We start from the raw sequence: 26,507 nt of genomic DNA on the forward strand, positions 1-26,507 counted from the left end.
CTTTGCAAAGTATTGGAAAACCTCCTTGGTATTGGTGGTTGAATCTGTGTTTGAAATTCACAGCTCGACTGAGGGACCTCAGTAATTGTATGTGTGTACAGAGATGAGGTAGTTATTCAAAAATAATGTTAAACATTATTATTGCACACAGTGTGAGTCCATGCAACTTATGACTTGTTAAGCACATTTGTTCTCCTGAATGTATTTAGGCTTGCCATGACAAAGGGGTTGAATACTTATTGACTCAAGATATTTCAGCTTTTCATTTTTAATTCATTTGTAAAAATGTCTGAACAATTCCACTTTGACATTACGGGGTATTGTGTGTAGGCCAGTGACACAATCTCAATGTAATACATTTTTAAATGCAGGCTGTAACACAACAACATTTGGGAAAAGTCTAGGGGTGTGAATACTTTCTGAAGGCATTGTATCTCATGTTAACTTTCTGTCTCTGCCTGCCTGTCTGTCTGTGTAATAATGTCTCTCTCTTTTTCCCCCTCTCTCCTTCCCCCTCCCTCTCACCCAGGAGGTGGAGCAGTACCTGTTGCGCACGGGCACTGTGGGCAGCATGGAGAGTTCCCAGTCTGTGCCCAGTATGTCCATCTCCGCCAGCTCCCAGAGCTCCTCGGTCAACAGCCTGGCGGACGGCTCAGACGACAGCAACGAGATGGCCATGATGACCGAGGGAGAGCACACAGTCACCTCCAACTCCTCCATTATACACCGCCCTACTGTAAGTCTGAGAGAACACAGTCTCCATCATACATCGCCCTACTGTAAGTCTGAGAGGTGTGTGTGTGTGTGTGTCGTGCGTGTGTGCTAGAGAGAAAGAAGAAGATGGTGGTGTGTGTATGTGGTAAGTATATCAGGTGTGTGCAATTTGTTTTTTTTGTGGACATTAATTAAACTTCCCTCCTCCTGAATTCTCTCTCCTTGTCCCCCTCCCCCAGGGTCAGGATAATATCTATGATGACCCATACCAGCCAGAGATAGACCAGCAGCAGCCCTCGTCAACCGCCCGCCGCAGGGCCTACTACCGCAACCGGGACCACTTCGCCACCATCCGCACGGCCTCCCTGGTAAACACATCCCCAAACCCCTCTCTCTGACCCAACCACTAGCACAACCCCTAACCCCTCTCTCATACTACTATGAACTACTATTACTTTGCCTGAGCCTGATTGAGTTTGCCTGCGATCCAATGGAACTGTCCCACAACTGAAAACCCCGCCCACCTGTCTCTCCAGCAAGGCTCAATCGAAAACTCACATGTCAGATACTATTGAGACACATTCCCTCTCTCTCTCCTCCCCTTTCTATCTCCCCACTCTCTCTTCCCTCTCTCTCTCCAGGTTACTCGTCAGATCCAGGAGCACGAGCAGGGCTCAGCGCTGAGGGAGCAGATGTCCGGCTATAAGAGGATGAGGAGGCAGCACCAGAAACAGTTGATGGGCCTGGAGAACAAGCTGAAGGCTGAGATGGATGAGCACCAGCTGAGACTAGACAAAGAGCTGGAGAACCAGAGGAACACCTTCGGAGGAGAGGGGGACAAACTGGGCAAGAAACACCAGGCTATACTGGAGAAGGAGGTGAGGGATGGCGGGACTGGAGGAAAGGGGGTGGAGAACCAGAGTTTGAGGAGAGGGGGGTCAAACCGGGCAAGAAGTAGGGAAGTGGTACTGTGGAAAGATGAACAGAATTGATTATTTTTCTCCCTTCATCCCAATATTGTGGCTATATCCAGGAAGGCCAAAGTTCCAAAAGCTGGCCCTAAAATAGTGTATAAGAGATCATACAAAATATTTTGCATGAAGATAAACATTTTTGTTGGTCTAATGTGATTAATAAGGAGCATCCAGATGCTGCGCTTGATGAATTTAGGAAATTGCTTCTTCCAATTATTGATAAACATGGACCTGTTACGATACTGCCTGCTAGAACTGTTAAGGCTCCATGGATTAATGAGGAATTGAACAACTGTAATGGTGAAGGAGATGGAGCAAAAGGAGTGGCTAATAAGTCAGGCTGTACATCTGACTTACTGCAAATTAAGAAACGATGACTAAACTCAACAAAGAAGAAGAAACTGTATTATGAAGCCAAGATGAATGATGGAAAAAAAACTTGGAGTACTTAAAATGAAGTTATGGGCAGAAAGACAAATTCAACTCCCATCTTTTATCGAATTAGATGGCTTTTTCATCTCAAAACCTTTTGATTTTGCCAATTATTTTGCTTATAGAGAAGGGTACTCAACATGTACTACACTGACACAAATGACTGAAAGAAATTGATAATAAGATTGTGTGAGCTGTACTGTTAGATTTCAGTGCAGCCTTTGAAATGATTGACCATAATATGTTTAAAAAAACATGTGTTATGGCTTTTCAACCTCCGCTCTGAATCCATGATATGGGAATCTATCTAATAGAACTCAAAGGGTTTTCTTTAATTGGAGCTTCTCTAATGTCAAACACCTAAAATGTGGTGTACCGCAGGGCAGCTCTCTAGGCCCTCTTTTCTTTTCTATTTTCACCAATTACCTGCCACTGGCATTAAACAAAGCATGTGTGTCCATGTATGCTGATGATTCAACCATATACGCATCAGCAACCACAGCTAATGAAGTCACTGAAACCCTTAACAGTTGCAGTCTGTTTTGGAATGGGTGGCCAGTAATAAACTGGTCCTGAACATCTCTAAAACTAAGAGCATTGTATTTTGTACAAATCATTCCCTAAGTTCTAGACCTCAGCTGAATCTGTTAATGAATGGTGTGGCTGTTGAATTACTTGGTGTTACCTTAGATTGTAAACTGTCATGGTCAAAACATATAGATTCAATGGTTGTAAAGATGGGGAGTGGTCTGTCCGTAATAAAGAGATGCTCTGCTTTTTTGATGACCACATTTCAAAAACAAGTCCAGCAGGCTCTAGTTTAGTCTAATCTTGATTATTATCCAGTCGTGTGTTCAAGTTCTGCAAGGAAAGAGCTAGTGCTGGCCCAGAACAGAGTGGAACATCTTGCTCTTCACTGTAATCAGAGGGCTGATATAAATTCTATGCATGCCAGTCTCTTGGCTAAGAGTTGAGGAGAGACTTACTGCATCACTTCTTCTTTTTATTAGAAATGTGTTGAAAATTCCAAATTGTTTGCATCGTCAACTTACACACACAGCTCTGGCCCCACCAGGGGTCTTTTCGCAGTCGCCAAATCCAGAACAAATTCAAGAAAGCGTACAGTATTATATAGAGAGAGCTATTATTGCATGGAACTACTTTCCATTTCATATTGCTCAAATGAACAGTAAACCTGGTTTAAAACAAAACATCTCACGACACAACGCCTCTCCCCTATTTGACCTAGATAGTTTGTGTATGTATTGAAATGTAAGCTACACGTGTCTTTAAAAAAAAACATGCATTGTTGTAGTTATGTTTTTGTCTATTAATGTTCTGTATTATTTCATGTTTTGTGTGGACCCCAGGAAGAGTAGCTGCTGCTTTTGCAACAGCTAATGGGGATCCTAATCAAATACCTCTCTCTCCAGACCAAGGCAGCCCTAGCTGAGGAGAAGAAGTTCCAGCAGCATATCCTGAGCCAGCAGAAGAAAGAGCTGACCAGTCTACTGGAGTCTCAGAAACGCCAGTACCGCCAGCGCAAGGACCAACTCAAAGAGGTACAACCTTATTCCAACCACACGACAACCTTGTTCCAACCACACGACAACCTTGTTCCAACCACACGACAACCGTGTTCCAACCACACGACAACCTTGTTCCAACCACACGACAACCTTGTTCCAACCACACGACAACCTTGTTCCAACCACACGACAACCTTGTTCCAACCACACGACAACCTTATTCCCTTCCCCCTGTGTTGTTTTGATTGGCTTGTGTCACCCCCTAACCCAGGGTTCCTCAACTGGCAGCTCGCAGGCCAAATGCCCCCCAATTTTTCTAAGCAAAATATATAACAAATAATAAACGTTTTCTTGTTGCACATAAGACTGTAAAAACACCAGGAAATCAGCTCCACAAATCAGCTAAACATTTTTAGAAATCTATTCCCAAGTATTCCCATGCATAATAGAGAACCAAGTCATCTTATACAAATGTAAACAAGGTTTAAAATTATTATGTTTTCATCAAACAATGTATCTGTACTTGCGGTTTATTTGCAGTTTTCAAATTATTTGTAATTTTTGAAATGTTTATCACAGTGCAGCTGGCTCGTCTGCTCTTTCTCTTCACTAACGATGCAGGTGTGTGTTCAGTTTTCTGTCTGTTCCCCTAGCCTATTCATTGATGATAGGCCCTGCTTTACTGAAGTTTTTTTTACTGCTAGAAATTGCGAGATGCAGCTTTTGATTGCCGATAGATAGACCTAGTGCACGGTTCTGACTCCGTCTGTCTGGTGGCCGACCTGCATATACTGTGACCCGCCCCTCTCTCTCCATCCCTTGCTAGCTTGCTATGGGAGATGCAGGCAGCTCGAGATAATTTGATTGACTGTTAGTTCCTCTTCAGAAGCGGCATTCCTTTACAGACAAGTAAAATGCCCGTTCAGTGGCACTTCGAAACCTTCTCTGGAGAAGGTTTTGTTGGCATTTAAAAAGCCTGAGTGTACCCTTAGACACAAAAATGTCCTAAGCCGAGGCGCTTTCAATGGTATATGACTGCGGTACATTTAACTTAATTGCCCTAGTGTTTATACATACGTAATAGGACCATTACTCTGCTTTGTGAAATTACGTGGAATTTTATGAGCAATTTGTCACGTCCCTACCTTCAACCCTTCCCCCTGTGTTGTAATGAGTGGCTGGTGTCACTCTCTAAACCTTCCCCCTGTTGTTTTATACTGGGGACTGAATGAGAACCAGTCGACCCCTAAGCGGGAGAAGCAGGAATTGCTGGTATCACCCTCTAACCATTCCCCCTGTGTTTCTACTAGGAACTGAATGAGAACCAGTCGACCCCTAAGCGGGAGAAGCAGGAATGGCTGGTGTCACCCTCTAACCCTTCCCCCTGTGTTTCTACTAGGAACTGAATGAGAACCAGTCGACCCCTAAGCGGGAGAAGCAGGAATGGCTGGTGCGTCAGAAGGAGTGTCTGCAGCAACTGCAGGCGGAGGAGGAGGCGGGGCTGCTGAGGAGACAGAGGCAGTACTACGAGCTGCAGTGTCGCCAGTACAAGAGGAAGATGCTGCTGGCCCGACACAACCTGGAACAAGACCTGCTCAGAGAGGTATAGCAGACCTATTGTAGTACCTAATAGTATAGGTATATTACTGGGCGAGATTGACCTGCTCAGAGAGGTCTAGTCTCGTCCACCAGCCGGCTCTCTGTCAAACCATCTGGTTTCACAGCGCCTCAGAACTGAACTTAAATCGAGTTGAATGGAAGCTTATGACGGGAGCGGTGAAAACAGCCACCGGTTTTAATTGGCAGATCTGTCCACCATCTAGCATAACCCTTAGTACATCCCCACACACACACACCATTATCGACTTCAAGCAGAAGTTATTTAACATAGAAATAGTATTTACATGTAAACTTTATATACCTCAAATCAGAATCAATTCCCAAAAATATGGCTAATGTGAGAGAACAATTATTTTGATTAGCAATTTTGCTATTTTTCAAAGTCACATCTAATACAACTGTTGCCTCGATTTAGAGCCACACGTCATAGTCGTGTGATTCGCACAAAATTTGAATTGATTAGCAATAGGTTTGGGCGTTATCCATATTTTCATATCGTTATACCATCCATCTCTCATCCCGGGATTTACGGTTTTACCGGCTTAGTACACAGGGAGGCGCCAAAAAACACAAAGCCCATTGGGTGTGTATTACTAGAATGCTAACAAAATTAGTGAGTAATAACAAATTTCCATGGAATCTGCTTGCTAAATGTACTAATAAGCGCAAATGAAAATAAATGAATTGCAAAGACAGGCAATCCAGGTCGTAAATAAACTCAGCAAAAAAAAGAAACGTCCCTTTTTCAGGACCCTGTCTTTGAAAGATAATTCGTAAAAATCTAAACTTCACAGATCTTCATTGTAAAGGGTTTAAATATTGTTTCACATGCTTGTTCAATGAACCATAAACAATTAATGAACATGCACCTGTGGAACGGTCGTTAAGACACTAACAGCTTACAGACGGTAGGCAATTAAGCTCACAGTTATGAAAACTTAGGACACTAAAGAGGCCGTTCTACTGACTCTGAAAAACACAAAAAGAAAGATGCCCCGGGTCCCTGCTCATCTGCGTGAAAGTGCCTTAGCCATGCTGCCAGGAGGCATGAGGACTGCAGATGTGGCCAGGGCAATAAATTGCAATGTCCGTACTGTGAGACGCCTAAGACTGCGCTACAGGACGGACAGCTGATCGTCCTCGCAGTGGCAGACCACGTGTAACAACATCTGCACAGGATCTGTACATCCAAACATCACACCTGCGGGACAGGTACAGGATGGCAACAACAACTGCCAGAGTTACACCAGGAACACACAATCCCTCCATCAGTGCTCAGACTGTCTGCAATAGGCTGAGAGAGGCTGGACTGAGGGCTTGTAGGCCTGTTGTAAGGCAGGTCCTCACCAGACATCACCGGCAACAGCGTCGCTTATGGGCACAAACCCACCGTCGCTGGACCAGACAGAACTGGCAAAAAGGGCTCTTCACTGACGAGTCGCGCTTTTGTCTCACCAGAGGTAATGGTCGGATTCGTGTTTATTGTCGAAGGAATGAGCGTTACACCGAGACTTGTACTCCGGAGCGGGATCGATTTGGAGGTGGAGGGTCCGTCATGGTCTGGGGCGGTGTGTCACAGCATCATCGGACTGAGCTTGTTGTCATTGCAGGCAATCTCAACGCTGTGCGTTACAGGGAAGACATCCTCCTCCCTCATGTGGTACCCTTCCTGCAGGCTCATCCTGACAATGCCACCAGCCATACTGCTCGTTCCGTGCAGGATTTCCTGCAAGACAGGAATGTAAGTGTTCTGCCAAGGCCAGCAAAGAGCCCGGATCTCAATCCCATTGAGCACCTCTGGGACCTGTTGGATCAGAGGGTGAGGGCTAGAGCCCCCCCCCCCCCCCCCCCAGAAATGTCCGGGAACTTGCAGGTGCCTTAGTGGAAGAGCAGGTGCCTTAGTGGAAGAGTGGGTTAACATCTCACAGCAAGAACTGGCAAATCTGGTGCAGTCCATGAGTAGGAGATGCACTGCAGTACTTAATGCAGCTGGTGGCCACACCAGATACTGACCCCCCCCTTTGTTCAGGGACATATTATTCAATTTCTGTTAGTCACATGTCTGTTGTTGAATCTTATGTTCAAACACATATTTAGTTTGCTGAAAATAAATGCAGTTGACATTGATAGGACGTTTCTTTTTTTGATGAGCTACCGAATGTCATTTTTGGTGGGTTTGGACATTTACAAGCGAATGTGAAAAATAGGATGGCCATGCATCGTTTTTGCAAAAAATACCTCTTGTTTTCATTGTTAGCTCATCTACTTGTATGGCTACCACTGACTATTAAGCTATTTTCTGCTGAATGTGTTGCACTAATGTATTTTCTTTGATGGAAAACTGTAGTTGAGTCTTCCTGATCACACATCACTGGCTGAACTGTTCTGGGGAACTACGGTATGCTTCATAATGTGACAGGTGGAATGAGAAAAGCAATCACTTAAGAAAAATATAAAGGCAACAACAAATGACTTTACTGAGTTATAGTTCATTTAAGGAAATCAGTCAATAGATTTATTAGGCCAGACTCTATGGCGGACATATGCCCAGCCAATCGTATTTTCCCCAGAAAGGGCTTTATTACAGACAAATACCCCTCAGTTTCATCAGCTGTCCGGGTGGCTGGTCTCAGACGATCCCGGATGTAGAGGTCCTGGGCTGGCATGGTTACATATGGTCTGCTAAATTCTCTAAAACTTTATGGTAGAGAAATGAACATTAAATGCTCTGGTGGACATTCCTGCCAATTGCATGCTCCCTCAACTTGAGACATCTGTCGTGTTGTGACAACTTTTAGTGGCCTTTTATTGTCCCCAGTACAAGGTGTATCTGTGTAATGATCATGGCAGAGGAGTAATACTCACTAGCAGGGATGTAAACACGATTCTGCCCAAAATTGTAGAGAAATAAGCATTTTGTGTTTATGGGACCAACACGTTGCGTTCATGTTTTCTTTAGTATAGCTATAAACCATCCTGTGGCTATTTCCAAATAGCCCATATACCGCCCAAGGCTAATTAGCATGTAAATTCAGGGCCAGCAATTCAAGGAAATTGACCCTAACGTGTAGGGGTGGATAGGAATTGGGCGAGGCTTAACCTCATCTCTGGGCCCCGTGCCCAATCCTGACACAATAGTTTGTTTTCCTCAATCTACACACACTACCTTGTAGTGACAAAGTAAGAAATGTTTGCTAGAAACAAGTATTCCGACCCTTTACTCAGTACTTGAAACCACTTTTGGCAGTGATTACAAGCTTGGCACACCTGTATTGGGGAGTTTCTCCCATTCTCTGAAGATCCTCAAGCTCTGTCATGTTGGATGGGGAGCTTCGCAGCACAGCTTTGCCATTATAGTAGTTTTATTTTAGAATAAGGCTAGAAAATAAAATGTGGAAGAAGTCTGAATACTTTCTGAAGGCAACATATTTTCAATAACAGTATTTTCACCTGTTGGAAACTAGTGCAAAACAAAGTACCACACAGAAAAGATATGCTGCTTTCAATGAGAATGACATTTAACATTGCATTTCTATGTGAAATTGATCAGGCACCCACGAAGTTACATAAACATTTATAAACTGAAGTAAACTATATGCAGTTAACAATGGTGTGAGTGGTTGTGTGCATAGCTGTGGTGTTGAAAGGTGCAAAAGCACAACTCGGCCACAAGAAAAATCTAAGTGCGTCGCTACGGCTCATGGAACGCGTCACTGCACACGTAGAAAACACCTCTGGGAAGCTCTGCGCTCTCATCTGGAATCCCTACAATTGATGGCCTATTGGAAACGACTAGAGATGGACATGCCACACATGCTCACCAGCCAAGTTATTCCCAAAGATAACGTTGATAACCTCAATAGGCAACGAAGGACGCACCCCTACAACAACCTCACCTTTCACCAGTTAAGAATCCAACAAATTCTTGCACTGGAACTGACAGTTCAAACCTATACCCCTAATTAAAAGACTATTCCCCCGAACAGTCTCAGCAGAGAAGGGTAACACAACTCAGAGGCACCTGTCTCTCAAGATCTTCACTGGCACTAGGTCGTTACTTCCTGACATTGACACAAAACCCTACGTAATGAAAGGCAAATAATCTGGGTCAATATGGACTTTCACATGCCCCTGGGCATGAGAGAGGGACAAGAGTGAACTGATGTGGGACAGGCACTGCTAACACCGTAGGGTAGGTTTAACAAGCACTGAATTTGCCCTGAGCACAATCACATTTATTTATAAAGCCCTTCTTACAATCAGCTGATGTCACAAAGTGCTGTACAGAAACCTAGCCTAAAACCCCAAACAGCAAGTAATGTAGGTGTAGAAGCACGGTGGCTAGGAAAAACTCCCTAGAAAGGCCGGAACCTAGGAAGAACCAGGCTATGCGGGGTGGCCAGTCCTCTGACTGTGCTGGGTGGAGATTATAACAGAACATGGCCAAGATGTTCTAATGTTCATAGATGACTAGCAAGGTCAAATAATAAGAATGTGGTTGTAGAGGGTGCAACAGGTCAGCACCTCAGGAGTAAATGTCAGTTGGCTTTTCATAGCCGCTCTCGCTGTCTCCAGAGAGTCGAAAACAGCAGGTCTGGGACAAGGTAGCACGTCCGGTGAAGAGGTCAGGGTTCCATAGCCGCAGGCAGAACAGTTGAAACTGGAGCAGCAGCATGTCCAGGTGGACAGCAAGGAGTCATCAGGCCAGGTAGTCCTGAGGCATAGTCCTAGGGCTCAGGTCCTCTGAGAGACAGAAAGAGAATTAGAGAGCATACTTAAATTCACACAGGACACTGGAAAAGACAGGAGAAATACTCCAGATAACAGACTGACCCTAGACCCCCGACAAACTATTGCAGCATAAATACTGGAGGCTGAACAGGACATTCGTTTTTCCAATGACCAGAACCCTGACAGTAGTGACACTCTTGACAGAAGTCAGCTTTACCACAGGAGCCAGGCTCAACCCTAGTTGAATGAAACTCTGCCCGTGAACCAGAGTTTCTCGGTGGGCGAGGCCCAAATCTCTCCGAACACCCCCACTCACTCCGAATACGGGGCTCTGCAAAGACACATGAGTCAAAATGTACTCGTCCACCAAAACTGCAGCTTCAGAGACAGTCTTCACTTTTCACGGTCAGCCACACCAAGAGCTGCATATGCTTCCTGCGCTTTACCGGTCAACAAACACTGCAACATTGAAGTGCGGTCAGAATCAGGCCAACTCCTAGCATCAGCAACACGCTCAAACAACGTCTCAGGGTCCTTCTCATTCAATTTTGGCAACTAAGTTTCCAACAATATCAAATGAGTCCGGGGCACAACCGAGGGAGGAGCGACCCCTAGGTAAATCTGGGTTTCCTTCCCTAACCAACTCTAGCCGCTCTTGTTGCAGCTTGATTTTAGCACGCTCCAAATCCTGTTTAAATTCCAATTCCATTTCATGCTTAACACAAGCATTGTCACGATCATGCTCCAGTTGTAACAGAAGCAGTTCTTTCTGTTGTTCAAAATACCTACTAGGGCTCAGACGGAGCGGCCATTGTAGCAAAACGGGGAGACGGCGAGTCCTCGGCAGAGGCTGCCCAGTGGTAACTTCTATATATATATCAACCTAACAGAATTTTAGACGTTTATCACAAATTTCAACCTGGTAGTGATAAGCGATCTTCTTCAGTACATAATTCTAACAGTTAATCTGATGCACAGCGAATGAACTCATCTACATAAGACGCCATAGTCACAATACAAAAAATAATCTAGCTCTTCCCCTCTGCTGAGCACACCAGACAACAAGAGAAACGCCAATCACACTGGGCACCACAGGAGAGAGATGAGACAGTTGAAGTCAGAAGTTTACATACACTTAGGTTGGAGTCAATAAAACTCGTTTTTCAACCACTCCATACATTTCTTGTTAACAAACTATAGTTTTGGCAAGTCAGTTAGGACATCTACTTCGTGCATGACAAGTAATTTTTCCAACAATTGTTTAGAGATTATTTCACTATCACAATTCCAGTGGGTCAGAAGTTTACATACCCTAAGTTGACTGCCTTTAAACAGCTTGGAAAATTCCAGAAAATGTCATGGCTTGATAAGCTTCTGATAGGTTGATTGACATTTGAGTCAATTGGGGTGTACCTGTGGATGTATTGCAAAGCCTACCTTCAAACTCAGTGCCTCTGCTTGACATCATGGGAAAATCAAAAGAAATCAGCCAAGACTTCAGAAAAAAACATTGTAGACCTTCACAAGTCTGGTTCATCCTTGGGAGCAATTTCCAAACGCTTGAAGGTACCACGTTCATCTGTACAAACAATAGTACGCAAGTATAAATAGGGGACCACGCAGCCGTCATACTGCTCAGGAAGGAGACGCGTTCTTTCTCCTAGATATGAACGTACTTGGTGCGAAAAGTGCAAATCAATCCCAGAACAGCAAAGGATCTTGTGAAGATGCTGGAGGAAACAGGTACAAAAGTATCTATATCCACAGTAAAACGAGTCCTATATCGACGTAACCTGAAAGGCCGCTCGGCAAGGAAGAAGCCACTTCTCCAAAACCGCCATAAAAAAGCCAGACTATGGTTTGCAACTGCACATGGGGACAAAGATTGTACTTTTTGGAGAAATGTCCTCTGGTCTGATGAAACAAAAATAGAACTGTCTGGCCATAATGACCATTGTTATGTTTGGAGGAAAAGGGGGGGAGGAGACTTGCAAGCCAAAGAACACCATCCCAACCGTGAAGCACGGGGGTGGAAGCATGTTGTGGGGGTGCTTTGCTGCAGGAGGGACTGGTGCACTTCACAAAATAGATGGCTTCATGAGGGAGGAAAATTGTAGATATATTACAGCAACATCAAGAAAATCAGTCAGGAAGTTAAACTTCTCACGAGTCGCAAACCCGGATCCGGGATCCCCCCCCATCAAAAAAGCTGACTAGCATAGCCTAGCGCCACAGGGATATCATATAATATAATTTTCATGAAATCACAAGTCCAATACAGCAAATGAAAGATAAACATCTTGTGAATCCAGCCACCATTTCCGATTTTTAAAAATGTTTTACAGCGAAAACACTATGTATTTCTATTAGCTAACCACAATAGCAAAAGACTCAACCGCATATTTTCACAATTTTTCTACCGCATAGGTAGCTATCACAAAACCGACCAAATAGAGATATAATTAGTCACTAACCAAGAAACAACTTCATCAGATGACAGTCTTATAACATGTTATACAATAAATCTATGTTTTGTTCGAAAAATGTGCATATTTCAGGTATAAATCATAGTTTTACATTGCAGCTACAATCACAAATAGCACCGAAGCAGCAAGAATTACAGAGAGCAACATGAAATACCTAAATACTCATCATAAAACATTTATGAAAAATACATGGTGTACAGCAAATGAAAGATAAACATCTTGTGAATCCAGCCAATATTTCAGATTTAAGTGTTTTACAGCAAAAACACAATATAGCATTATATTAGCTTACCACAATACCAAAAGACACAACCGCATTTATCAGCAGCAAAAGGTAGCGATCGCAAAAAATAAGCAAAAGATATAAAATTATTCACTAACCTTGACAAACTTCATCAGATGACAGTCCTATAACATCAGGTTATACAATACACTTATGTTTTGTTCGAAAATGTGCATATTTAGAGCTGAAATCCGTGGTTATACATTGTGAAAACGTAGCAACTTTTTCCCAGAATCTCCGGATATATTTCTGACACTCACCTAATCTGACCAAATAACTCATCATAAACTTTACTAAAAAATACATGTTGTACAGCAAATGAAAGATACACTAGTTCTTAATGCAACCGCTGTGTTAGATTTTTAAAAATAACTTTAGTACGACATACAGCTTACGTTATAGTGAGACAGCGCCCGCAATGAGGGAGAAAAATAGGAATAAACATTTTCCACAGAAATACGAAATATCATAAATGGTTCCTACTTTTGCTGAGCTTCCATCAGAATCTTGTACAAGGAGTCCTTTGTCCAGAATAAATCGTTGTTTGGTTTTAGAATGTCCTCTTCACCTGTCGAATTAGCAACCTTAGCTAGCCAAGTGGCGCAAAGATGTCCATCTTCACCAAACGCAGAGAACGGAAAACGCCAAAACTCCCGATAAACGTTCAATAATCTGATAAAACTATATTGAAAAAAACATACTTTACGATGATATTATCACATGTATCAAATCAAAGCCGGAGATATTAGCCGTCTATACCGAAAGCTTTTCAGAAGCCAATGCAGATGTCCTTCCCGCGCCTTGCTAGACAAAAGGAAATTGGGGTCACGTCATTCCAAGAGCTCTTGTTGGACCTCAGATCAAGCTAGACACCCCATTCCACCTCCCACTGCCTGTTGACATCTAGTGGAAGGCGTATGAAGTGCATGTATATCCATAGATTTCAAGCAAATGAATAGGAAGGCCCTGGAACAGAGCCTCGATTTCAGATTTTTCACTTCCTGTCAGGAAGTTTGCTGCAAAATGAGTTCTGTTTTACTCACAGATATAATTCAAACGGTTTTAGAAACTTGAGTGTTTTCTATCCAATAGTAATAATAATATGCATATTGTACGAGCAAGAATAGAGTACGAGGCAGTTTAATTTGGGCACGATTTTTTACAAAGTGAAAATAGCACCCCCCTATTGACAAAAGGTTAAAGCTTGGTCGAAAATGGGTCTTCCAAATGGACAATGACCCCAAGCATACTTCCAAAGTTGTGGCAAAATAGCTTAAGACCAACATTGTCAAGGTATTGGAGTGGCCATCACAAAGCCCTGACCTCAACTCTATAGGGGGGGGGGGAAATTACACTACCCTACCCAGATCTCCCACTGAGGTACACAGCAGATTGTACTCACCTCAGACTGATGTCCCAACAGCGAGTAGAGCAAGGGTTTCCAGCCTGGGCAGGGGCCTGGAAACTAACCAATGATACTATCCACCGCAGTAGCAAGTTAAAACAAAAGCAACCAGCACCAAACATTACAACTCAAAAGCTGTAACAAAAGATGCAAAAAAGAGTTTTCAAACATGAACTCCCAAGTTCTCCCAAACACAATACACATACCAATAAGCCCCAACGACACTAGTATTAAGCCCACTGGCATACTCTACCAGGCAACGCACTTGTTTGATGACGTCACCGGACAACCAAAATCACTGATGCGTATCTAAGGCACTATAAGAGTATGCCGTGAATACCAACCAAAGCGCATTCCAATAAGCATTAACCCATCATAATGCAACAAAATACTATCTACCAAGATGTCTAGGAACCAACCTTATAATCCCGGACGAGCCCCCACGTGTCACAAACCGTCCCGAAGCCTGTAACAAAAAAGGAGATCAAAATATATATTTATTAACTGAAGTAACCTACATACAATTAACAATGGTGTGAGTGGTTGCGTGCATAGATGTGATAATGAGGGGTGTTGAAAGGTATCAAAACAGCCACAAAAATACCACTACCAAAATCCAACAGTGTGTCTGCATGGAGAGTCTCCTCCATGTATGAGGGAAAGGTGAATTTATCCCGGGACACACCCGGGCCAAGGTGTGTCCCATTCCGCTGACGACCCTCCCAGCTCCGCCCACCGACGACATCCTATTAAGGAAAACAAGAGCAAAGAGCGAATCCGGCAGACAGACTGGGAGGGTCGTTACACCATCTACTAATAGCTGCCCTTTGCGAGGCATTAGAAAACCTCTCTGGTCTTTGTGGTTGAATCTGTGTTTGAAATTCACTGCCCGACTGACGGACCTTACAGATATCTGTATGTGGGGGGTACAGAGATGAGGTAGTCATTTCAAAAATCATGTTAAACACTTATTGCGCACAGAGTGAGTCCATGTGACTTGTTAAGCACATTTTTTACCCCTGAGCTTGTTTAGGCTTGCCGTAACAAAGGGGTTAAATACTTATTGACTCAAGACATTCCACCCCCCCAATTCATTTACATTTACATTTACATTTAAGTCATGTAGCAGACGCTCTTATCCAGAGCGACTTACAAATTGGTGCATTCACCTTATGACATCCAGTGGAACGGCCACTTTACAATAGTGCATCTAAATCTTTTAAGGGGGGGGGGGGGTGAGAAGGATTACTTTATCCTATCCTAGGTATTCCTTAAAGAGGTGGGGTTTCAGGTGTCTCCGGAAGGTGGTGATTGACTCCGCTGTCCTGGCGTGTGAGGGAGTTTGTTCCCATTGGGGGGCCAGAGCAGCGAACAGTTTTGACTGGGCTGAGCGGGAACTGTACTTCTCAGTGGTAGGGAGGCGAGCAGGCCAGAGTGGATGAACGCAGTGCCCTTGTTTGGGTGTAGGGCCTGATCAGAGCCTGGAGGTACTGAGGTGCCGTTCCCCTCACAGCTCCGTAGGCAAGCACCATGGTCTTGTAGCGGATGCGAGCTTCAACTGGAAGCCAGTGGAGAGAGCGGAGGAGCGGGGTGACGTGAGAGAACTTGGGAAGGTTGAATACCAGACGGGCTGCGGCGTTCTGGATGAGTTGTAGGGGTTTAATGGCACAGGCAGGAGAGCCCAGCCAACAGCGAGTTGCAGTAATCCAGACGGGAGATGAAAGTGCCTGGATTAGGACCTGCGCTGCTTCCTGTGTGAGGCAGGGTCGTACTCTGCGGATGTTGTAGAGCATGAACCTACAGGAACGGGCCACCGCCTTGATGTTAGTTGAGAACGACAGGGTGTTGTCCAGGATCACGCCAAGGTTCTTAGCGCTCTGGGAGGAGGACACAATGGAGTTGTCAACGTGATGGCGAGATCATGGAACGGGCAGTCCTTCCCCGGGAGGAAGAGCAGCTCCGTCTTGCGAGGTTCAGCTTGAGGTGGTGATCCGTCATCCAAACTGATATGTCTGCCAGACATGCAGAGATGCGATTCGCCACCTGGTCATCAGAAGGGGGAAGGAGAAGATTAGTTGTGTGTCGTCTGCATAGCAATGATAGGAGGACCATGTGAGGTTATGACAGAGCCAAGTGACTTGGTGTATAGCGAGAATAGGAGAGGCCTAGAACAGAGCCCTGGGGGACACCAGTGGTGAGAGCACGTGGTGAGGAGACAGCTTCTCGCCACGCCACCTGGTAGGAGGCCTGTCAGGTAGGACGCAATCCAAGCGTGGGCGCGCGCGGAGATGCCAACTCGGAGAGGGTGGAGAGGAGGATCTGATGGTTCACAGTATCGAAGGCAGCCGATAGGTCTAGAAGGATGAGAGCAGAGGAGAGAGAGTTAGCTTTAGCAGTGCGGAGCGCCTCCGTGATACAGAGAAGAGCAGTCTCAGTTGAATGACTAGTCTTGAAACCTGACTGATTTGGATCAAGAAGGTCATTCTGAGAGAGATAGCGGGAGAGCTGGCCAAGGACGGCACGTTCAAGAGTTTTGGAGAGAAAGAAAGAAGGGATACTGGTCTGTAGTTGTTGACATCGGAGGATCGAGTGTAGGTTTTTTCAGAAGGGGTGCAACTCTCGCTCTCTTGAAGACGGAAGGGACGTAGCCAGCGGTCAGGGATGAGTTGATGAGCGAGGTGAGGTAAGGGAGAAGGTCTCCGGAAATGGTCTGGAGAAGAGAGGAGGGGATAGGGTCAAGCGGGCAGGTTGTTGGGCGGCCGGCCGTCACAAGACGCGAGATTTCATCTGGAAGAGGAGGGGAGAAAGAGGTCAGAGCACAGGTAGGGCAGTGTGAGCAGAACCAGCGTGTCGTTTGACTTAGCAAACGAGGATCGGATGTCGTCGACCTTCTTTTCAAAATGGTTGACGAAGTCATCTGCAGAGAGGGAGGGGGGGGGGGAGGGGGAGGAGGATTCAGGAGGGAGGAGAAGGTGGCAAAGAGCTTCCTGGGGTTAGAGCAGATGCTTGGAATTTAGAGTGGTAGAAAGTGGCTTTGCAGCAGAGACAGAAGAGGAAAATGTAGAGAGGAGGGAGTGAAAGGATGCAGGTCCGCAGGGAGGCGAGTTTTCCTCCATTTCCGCTCGCTGCCCGGAGCCCTGTTTCTGTGAGCTCGCAATGAGTCGTCGAGCCACGGAGCGGGAGGGGAGGACCGAGCCGGCCTGGAGGATAGGGGACATAGAGAGTCAAAGGATGCAGAAAGGGAGGAGAGGAGGGTTGAGGAGGCGAATCAGGAGATAGGTTGGAAAGGTTTGAGCAGAGGGAAGAGATGATAGGATGGAGAGGAGAGGGTAGCGGGGGAGGAGAGCGAAGGTTGGGACGGCGCGATACCATCCGAGTAGGGGCAGTGTGGGAAGTGTTGGATGAGAGCGAGAGGAGAAAGGATACAAGGTAGTGGTCGGAGACTTGGAGGGGAGTTGCAATGAGGTTAGTGGAAGAACAGCATCTAGTAAAGATGAGGTCGAGCGTATTGCCTGCCTTGTGAGTAGGGGGGGAAGGTGAGAGGGTGAGGTCAAAAGAGGAGAGGAGTGGAAAGGAGGCAGAGAGGAATGAGTCAAAGGTAGACGTGGGGAGGTTAAAGTCGCCCAGAACTGTGAGAGGTGAGCCGTCCTCAGGAAAGGAGCTAATCAAGGCATCGAGCTCATTGATGACTCTCCGAGGGAACCTGGAGGGCGTAAATGATAAGGATGTTAAGCTTGAAAGGGCTGTAACTGTGACAGCATGGAATTCAAAGGAGGCGATAGACAGATGGGTAAGGGAGAAAGAGAGAATGACCACTTGGGAGAGATGAGGATCCCGGTGCACCACCCCCGCTGACCAGAAGCTCTCGGGGTGTGCGAGAACACGTGGCGGACGAAGAGAGAGCAGTAGGAGTAGCAGTGTTATCTGTGGTGATCTCCATGTTTCGTCAGTGCCAGGAAGTCGAGGGACTGGAGGGAGGCTAAGGCTGAGATGAACTCTGCTTGTTGGCCGCAGATGGGCAGTTCCAGAGGCTACCGGAGACCTGGAACTCCACGTGGGTCGTGCGCGCTGGGACCACCAGATTAGGGTGGCCGATGCCACGCGGTGTGGAGCGTTTGTATGGTCTGTGCAGAGAGGAGAGAACAGGGATAGACAGACACATAGTTGACAGGCTACAGAAGAGACTACGCTAATGCAAAGGAGATTGGAGTGGCAAGTGGACTACGCGTCTCGAATGTTCAGAAAGTTAAGCTTACGTAGCAAGAATCTTATWGACTAAAATGATTAAGATGATACAGTACTGCTGAAGTAGGCTAGCTGGCAGTGGCTGCGTTGTTGACTTTGTAGGCTAGCTGGCAGTTGTTGACTTTGTAGGCTAGCTGGCAGTGGCTGCGTTGTTGACACTACACTAATCAAGTCGTTCCGTTGAGTGTAATAGTATCTACAGTGCTGCTATTCGGGGGCTAGCTGGCTAGCTAGCAGTGTTGATTATGTTACGTTGCGTTAAAAGAACGACAATAGCTGGCTAGCTAACCTAGAAAATCGCTCTAGACTACACAATTATCTTTGATACAAAGACGGCTATGTAGCTAGCTACGATCAAACAAATCAAACCGTTGTACTGTAATGAAATGAAATGAAAATGTGATACTACCTGTGGAGCGAAGCGGAATGCGACCGGGTTGTTGAGTGCGGAKGTTCTATTCGGTAGACGTTGGCTAGCTGTTGGCTAGCTAGCAGTGTCTCCTACGTTAAGGACGACAGATAGCAGGCTAGCTAACCTRGGTAAATTAAGATAATCACTCTAAAACTACACACTCTAAACTACACAATTATCTTGGATACGAAGACAGCAAAGACAACTATGTAGCTAGCTAACACTACACAAATCAAGTCGTTCAGTTGGGTGTAATAGTTGCTACAGTGCTGCTATTCGGTAGACGGTGGACGTTTGCTAGCTGGCTAGCTGCTGGGCAGATAGCAGATAGCAGTGTAGACTGCGTTAGGACGACGAAATACGATAATTACGCAATTATCTTTGATACAAAGACGGCTATGTAGCTAGCTAAGAAGAAATTGCTAAGATTAGACAAATCAAACCGTTGTACTATAATGAAATGTAATGAAATGTAATGAAAAGTTATACTACCTGCGGACCAAAGTGCGAAGTGCGACCGCTCGCTCCAACCCGGAAGTACACAGTACACAAGTTATCGGAAACATATCTGATGACAATGATATGCCAATTGCACAGTTTTCTATTTCTATAGTTGTTTTTCTTAATTTGCCCTTAATTCGTTTCTTAATTTGCCCTGTAATACACTTCCTGTAGCCATTAAAGTTGTCTTGAGAATGCAAATGCATTTACTGTACAGTAAGAACTGAACATATTGTGCATTCATCCCAGCAATGGCTAACTGACACGTTTGACACGTTTCCTACCCTCTCTCACTCCCCCTCCATCTTTTTTCCTATACCTGTTTCTTTCCCCAACTCTCTCTGTGGCTCTCTCCCTTCTCCCCTCCCTCCAGGACCTGAACAAGAAGCAGACCCAGAGGGACCTTGAGTGTGCCATGCTGCTGAGGCACCACGAGTCCACCCAGGAGCTGGAGTTCCGTCAGCTGGGCGCGGTGCAGCGTACACGGGCCGACCTGATCCGCACGCAGCACCAGACAGAGCTCACCAACCAGATGGAGTACAACAAGAGGAGGGAGCAGGAACTCCGGCAGAAACACACAGTGGAGGTCCGCCAGCAGCCCAAGAGCCTCAAGGTAAGGCTCCCTCTCTCCTTCCTTCCCCCTCTCTCGCCTTCCTTTCCTCCTTCCCTCACTCTCCTTTCTTCCCTCTCCCAGTCCAAGGAGCTCCAGATCAAGCGTCAGTTCCAGGACACGTGTAAGATCCAGACGCGTCAGTACAAGGCCCTGAGGAACCATCTGTTGGAGAGCACTCCCAAGGCCGACCACAAGGCGGTGCTCAAGAGGCTGAAGGAGGAGCAGACCAGGAAACTGGCCATCCTGGCCGAGCAGTACGACCACTCCATCAACGACATGCTGTCCACACAGGCTGTGAGTAAGGCAAGGACCCTACCGTGCACCTCTCATACACCTGACAACTACAACGACGCAATACTTCAAAACAACTACACACACGCAGAGAGACATAACCCACACAAAGACACGCACATACTGCAGATCACACCCACTACACATCAACTATACACCTACATAGAAGCAAGAAAAGGACTGGCCACCCCTCATAGCCTGGTTCCTCTCTAGGTTTCTTCCTAGGTTTTGGCCTTTCTAGGGAGTTTTTCCTAGCCACCGTGCTTCTAGACCTGCATTGCTTGCTGTTTGGGGTTTTAGGCTGGGTTTCTGTACAGCACTAAATACATTTGATTTGATTTGACATATTAAACCAGCTACACCAAAAATGTATACCAACAAATTTCAGTTCAACAAACACCTACTACGTCCATGCTAAGCTCTATAACTACTAAAATTACAAATTAGCACTACAAATCCAAATTTTGAGTGGTAGACATCCCCAAACCGTCCATTAGACCAGGGTGTGCTCTACTGACGTCCAGCCCCCCCCCCCCCCCCCATTCCCCCTCTAGCTGCGATTGGACGAGACCCAGGAAGCAGAATACCAGGTGCTGCGGATGCAGCTGCAGCAGGAGTTGGAGCTGCTAAACGCTTACCAGAGCAAGATCAAGATCCACACAGACTCCCAGCACGAGAGAGAAGCCAAGGACCTGGAGCAAAGGGTGTCCATCCGCAGGGCCCTGCTGGAACAGAGGGTGAGAGCGACGCGGAGAGATGGAGCGGAGGGGTGTCTGAAGGGAGTGTGTGTGTGCAAGAGAATATGTACAGTATAGATGACACCAAAAAGGATAGGCCACTTAAAATATAATTTTTCTTTCCCCTCCTCCCTCTCTCTTAGATTGAGGAAGAGATGCTGTCTCTCCAGAATGAGCGTTCAGAGCGTATCCGTACTCTACTGGAGCGCCAGGCACGGGAAATCGAGGCATTTGACTCGGAGAGCATGCGTCTTGGCTTCAGCAACATGGCTCTGACGGGCATCCCCGCCGAGGCCTTCAACCAGGGCTACCCTAATCCCAGCCCCTCCTCTGGCCCCGGGGGCTGGCCCTCCCGCCCTGTTCCTCGCTCCGGGAGCCACTGGAGCCACGGCGTGCAGAACTCTGTGGCGCCCCCTTCGTGGCGTAGCCAGAACAGCTGCAGCGGTGGAGGAGGGTTCAGCCGTGCCGAGTCGATCACTTTGTCTCACGGCCTGGGGAGGGATAGTGAGATGAACATGAGTGGTAGAGGCCACTCCTCCAACTCCTCATCTTCCTCCTCTTCCTCGTCCTCCCACCATCATCACCATCACCAGCAGCAGCAGCAGCAGCAGCAACACTACCTCCCCCAGCACTACCACCACCACCACCAGAGCACGCCGCACCTGTACCGAGAGAGCCGCGAGCGCGAGGACCGCGAGAGGGAGAGGGAGAGAGAGTGGGGGGGTGGGGGAGGAGGCCACCAACACCACCACCACCACGGGGGAGGAGTTCATCACCACCACCTCTCCCAACACGCCTCAGCCCAGTCCCTCGCTCTCCTGCCACCTCCGCCTCCCCCACCACCTATCTCCCTCTACTCCTCCTCGCCGCCCTCCTCTTCCTCCTCCTCGTCTTCCCAGGGAGGGGGATACGGGGGTCTGGTTGCCAGGGGCCCCAGCCTGATGGCCCTGAGGAACAGCCCACAGCCCCTGAGGAGGACGGCCTCAGGGGGGCCCGGCGGGGCAGGGGGGGGCGAGGGGGTTCTGAGCCGGAGCACCTCGGTCACCTCACACATCTCCAACGGCTCCCACCTCTCCTACTCTTAAAGGGGAAGGGCAACGATAGGCTCCACCCCTCAGTCTTAATGGGGCGGGGTGAGAGAACAAACCAAGCCTGCCCTTCCTCTGAGGTTGCCTCTGAAACGATACCCTAACCCTCTCGTATGGGGAATAGGGTGTCGTTTGAGATATGCCATGCAGTGAGTAGGGGGGGGGGGGTGGTTTTGAATGTCCCTGATTTCAATTCTACAAGAGTGTTTGTTCATGGAGGGGTGGTGCTAAAACAGGTTTACCACCACAAAGGGCGGAGCCAAAGCAGGTCCACCATTCCTATTGTTCAAGGTGATTTTTATTGTTGGATGAGGTCATCTCTCTCACAAATTCAGGAGAAGGGTTTAGATGAGGGAGGGGGCGGGGCTATTAACAGTAAGGTCAGACAGGGCTGGCCACCAGTAGGGGTCAGTTGAGCAGACTAGCTGCTTAGATTAGACAGACACCTTAGAGTATAACAATGTCTACACAGACGGAAGGGATACAAGTGGGAGGAAAGCGGTGTTTTTAAAGGGGAGTTTTAACAGCAATGGGTTTCTCTGCTGACATCAAACTGAGAGAAATTAATGGATGTGGAGATAAAATGGTTCGAAAGAGGGTGCTTTAAACTACAATGTAAACTATGTAAATAACGCAGAAACTAACACGCGAAGCATACTAGGTAATGATGGGTCGTATACTGTCCATTTGTGGTGGAGCAAGGAGCTGAACCACGAGAGGCAACTACAGAAACAGTTTTTTTTTTTTTGGTAATAGGATTTTCAAATATATGACAGATGTAACACTGCCATCCGGTGGCTCGGCTGACCCAGCACAACTCTGCCACTGCCGAGCAATAATTTCCCTGTGAACATGATGAAAGCGGGTGTGTGTACAGAGCTCAATGCTCGCTTAGTTTTTTCACGCTTGACCCATTCCTGGACACACAGCCTGGTAGGTGTGTGTAGAAGTACATGTGCATAAAGCAGTTATTACAATTCAATGCATGAAAGTGCTGTACAGAAAGCATTGTATTCATACATGGTTATAGAAATGCATATAAGTATATAATACCTGTCAGAAGTTTTGACAGTAAAATTGAAGATTGTTCACTGTCCAACACCTTTGTCCTACATTGTACTTAGTGTACATAAAAGCACTCAAACGCTGGTAGAGTAATAATAATGATCATTTTGCCATGTGAATAGAAATTGGAAAATAGTTTTGAGGGAAAATAGATATGGTTGCTATTATTATTATTACTACTAGAGCAGTTGTAATGTTTGTTGTACACACTAATTTTGTTTAAAAAAAAATGTTTTTTTAAAATGTTTTAATTGCCAATTTTGACCACTAGGTGGGGAGTAAGAGCAATGTTACTGTTATGGAGCGCTATGGAAAGAATGCTATTGTTTTTATTATTTTTTAAAGAGGAGAAAAACTACTACCTTTTCCCCAAGCATTCCCTCTATGGTCTCAGGGTCGGAGTCTACTGGGCAGTGCATTACCACGAAAGGTCGTGGTGTTATAGAGCCAGTATTAAATGTGGACGGGCCGTTCATGTTTTTAGCTGTATGTGTGAATATATTGAATTCTAGACTAAAGTCAGCCTCTACTCCAGCACGTTTTGTGCCATATTGTACCTCTCTTCTTGTGGTTCATGTTGACACGGACTAGCCAAGCTTGTTGATTGTACACTACAGTACTCATCCTATACACTACTACACCCCACCAAAAATAATCAGAATTTGTTGGTTAAATTTTTTTGGTCTTTAAAAATATATACGTATATAACAGCCAAGAACAAGCAAGTGCATACATTTTAAATAGCTTGGTATGAATATTTCATTGTGTCCTTCCTTTCCTTCCGCCTTCCTTTCTGGAAGATATTTCTGGATAGAACAGGATTGGATTGAAGCGAAGTGTCGCCACTTTTATGCTTTCACCTTACCACTCATCAGTAGTCAAGTACGAGAAAGGAATGAGCTATTTTAAAGTATTCTAACCGAGCCCAGGATCTCATGTGTAGAGAATCATCTACCATTGGCTCCTAAACTCACACTGCCAAATCTGAACAGAACCAACATTACGACAAAATGGTGGGGTGGGAAACATTGGGTCTCCAGTGGTGCATTTCAATACTCTAACCTCTAAGTTACCTCAAGACACGTCTGGGGTGGTTTACTTCAGCTTACACGTTCACGACGGAACATGCTGGATTCATTTTCAGAGGCTGTGATTTTTAGACTAGGGCATGGAGACAGAGCTGACGGGACAGAGAATGTGTGATGTCGCTGCCCACATGTAGTGCTGATGTATGCTTAGAGGGGTGGGTCTCAATAGTCAAAAGTAGTTCCTTTTCCTTGTTTCATCCCCTTTACCGGCATATAGAAAACAGCACAGGTGAAAGGACTTTGGTGGATGTGTGTTGGAAATTGACTTGAACCTGTCCTTTCACATCATTCAAACGAAGGAGAGATGAGGGGACTCCTAAGACTATTGAGATACACCTCAGTTGGTGGGGCAGGGCAACGGTGATGATGGATGAGCGAGAATCTGATAGAAAGAGGAGGAATGGATTTGTGTGCTGGGATATAGAACTGTTGTACAGAGAGAGAGGCCAAGTTACGTTCAGGTTCAGTACAAAGTGGAACGGAGGTCTGCTACAGAATTTGTTGTACAGAAACACAAAAATAATTTTGAAAAATAAAAAAAGGAAAAAATGACTTTTGATGCTGTCTTCATTTGTACGGACTTGGTTGGAATGTGTATCAGTTCAAAGGAACGCCCACAGACTATATTAGTTGGTGTAACTAACCATGAAAGATGTAAGGTAAAGATTACATGTTGTGTATCCTTTAAAAGGACATTGACTTGGGGAAAACCACTCCAGGGCCCATAGGGATGCTGATCTAGAATCATGTCCTCCCTGTCCATGTAATTGTATTCATCATGATCTAAATGGCGTAACTGATCCTAGATCAGCACTCCTATGAGATATTTGAGAGTTGATAGTGGAGTTTGTTTGCAGGGATTGATGTTTGTACTCATTTATGTGCCTCTGCGTGCTAGGCTAATTACACTGAACAAAATGCAAATGTAAAGTGTTGGTCCCATGTTTCATGAGCTGAAATAAAAGATCCCAGAAATGTTCCAGATGCACAAAAAATCTTATTTCTCTCATTTTATGCACAAATTTGTTTATATCCCTATTAGTGAGCATTTCTCCTTTGCCAAGATAATCCATCCACCCAGGGACGGTTCTAGCTTGTATGGCTCCCTGGGCGAACCCCCCCCTTCAGCCCTGCCCACCTGCCACAACAAAATAAAAAGCATTCTGTACTAACTGTCATTTTTATTCAAATGTTTGGAACACAAATAAATAATCATAGCATATAAAACTATAAAAATATATACAAAAATAAGACTCATAAATATCAAAAAGAGGCAACAAAGACGAATAGAAACAAATTAGTGTTCATTTGGCACTCGAGCATCAATACATTATCCACCCCCCAACACTGTCAATCAAGAGTCAAAACTAAACCAATTCACCTTGGTGGTGTGCAGACTGGTTTTATATTATTCTTAATGATTTTACACAAACCAGAAAAAAATGAAACAATATGTCTGTGAAACTAGATATTCACAGTATTATGAATGAATTGTGGTTTATTTGGTAGTATTTCGTAGTGTGACTGATTTGACTAATTGCATTAGTACTGTACAAAGTTAGAGGTGCGCTATTTGATTCCCGCGCTCCCCCTACCCCGGGCTTTCAGTGGTGGGACGTGAGGTCAACCTACCCACTCCCTCCATATCTCGTACTTCTGAGTGGGAGACCTGCCTGCCTAGCTCACAAACTAGAATCAGGGCGCCCTCTCCGACAAGGTTAATTGACCCACAGTCCCACACGATGACATATCATTGACGTGAGGTGCAAATGAGCGATAGAAAACTGAGCGCGCAAATGTCATTATTCCAATTTTTTGGGTGCGGGCGCGCTCCGTGCCACCGCCGGCAAGATGCCGTCCTGGGCAGCTGCCCATGTCGCCTATATCTAAATCCGCCACTGCATCCACCTGACAAGTGTCGTCTCCCGGGTGGCGCAGTGGTCTAGGGCACTGCATCGCAGTGCTAGCTGCGCCACCAGAGTCTCTGGGTTCGCGCCCAGGCTCTGTCGCAGCCGGCCGCAACCGGGAGATCCGTGGGGCGACGCACAATTGGCATAGCGTCGTCCGGGTTAGGGAGGGTTTGGCCGGTAGGGATATCCTTGTCTCAGTATGTAAAAAAAAAATATATATATATATATAAAATGTATGCACTCTACTGTAAGTCGCTCAGGATAAGAGCGTCTGCTCTTGGCCGGTAGGGATATCCTTGTCTCAGTATGTAAAAATGTAATAAAATGTATGCACTCTACTGTAAGTCGCTCTGGATAAGAGCGTCTGCTAAATGACTAAAATG

The 26,507-nt window shown here is 45.8% G+C and overlaps 1 protein-coding gene across 2 annotated transcripts in view; it reads left to right on the plus strand.

Annotated features, from left to right (window-relative positions):
- Positions 1–25,193, plus strand: part of taok2a (TAO kinase 2a) — a 38,384-nt gene extending 13,191 nt beyond the window's left edge. Inside the window, exons 12-20 of one of the 2 annotated variants that reach the window (XM_024011328.3) lie at positions 530–736; positions 954–1,082; positions 1,356–1,592; positions 3,554–3,682; positions 5,049–5,252; positions 19,706–19,945; positions 20,027–20,239; positions 20,791–20,973; positions 21,117–25,193. In XM_024011328.3, the coding sequence (XP_023867096.1) occupies positions 530–736; positions 954–1,082; positions 1,356–1,592; positions 3,554–3,682; positions 5,049–5,252; positions 19,706–19,945; positions 20,027–20,239; positions 20,791–20,973; positions 21,117–22,058 (2,484 nt within the window). In that variant the 3' untranslated portion in view covers positions 22,059–25,193. Of the gene's footprint in view, positions 1–529; positions 737–953; positions 1,083–1,355; positions 1,593–3,553; positions 3,683–5,048; positions 5,253–19,705; positions 19,946–20,026; positions 20,249–20,790; positions 20,974–21,116 lie in introns of both variants that reach the window. The other variant, XM_024011326.2, reaches the window with a different exon arrangement.
- Positions 25,194–26,507: the final 1,314 nt, after the last annotated feature.

Source organism: Salvelinus sp. IW2-2015, linkage group LG20 (genome assembly GCF_002910315.2).
Source record: "Salvelinus sp. IW2-2015 linkage group LG20, ASM291031v2, whole genome shotgun sequence".
NCBI classification, from domain to species: domain Eukaryota; kingdom Metazoa; phylum Chordata; class Actinopteri; order Salmoniformes; family Salmonidae; genus Salvelinus; species Salvelinus sp. IW2-2015.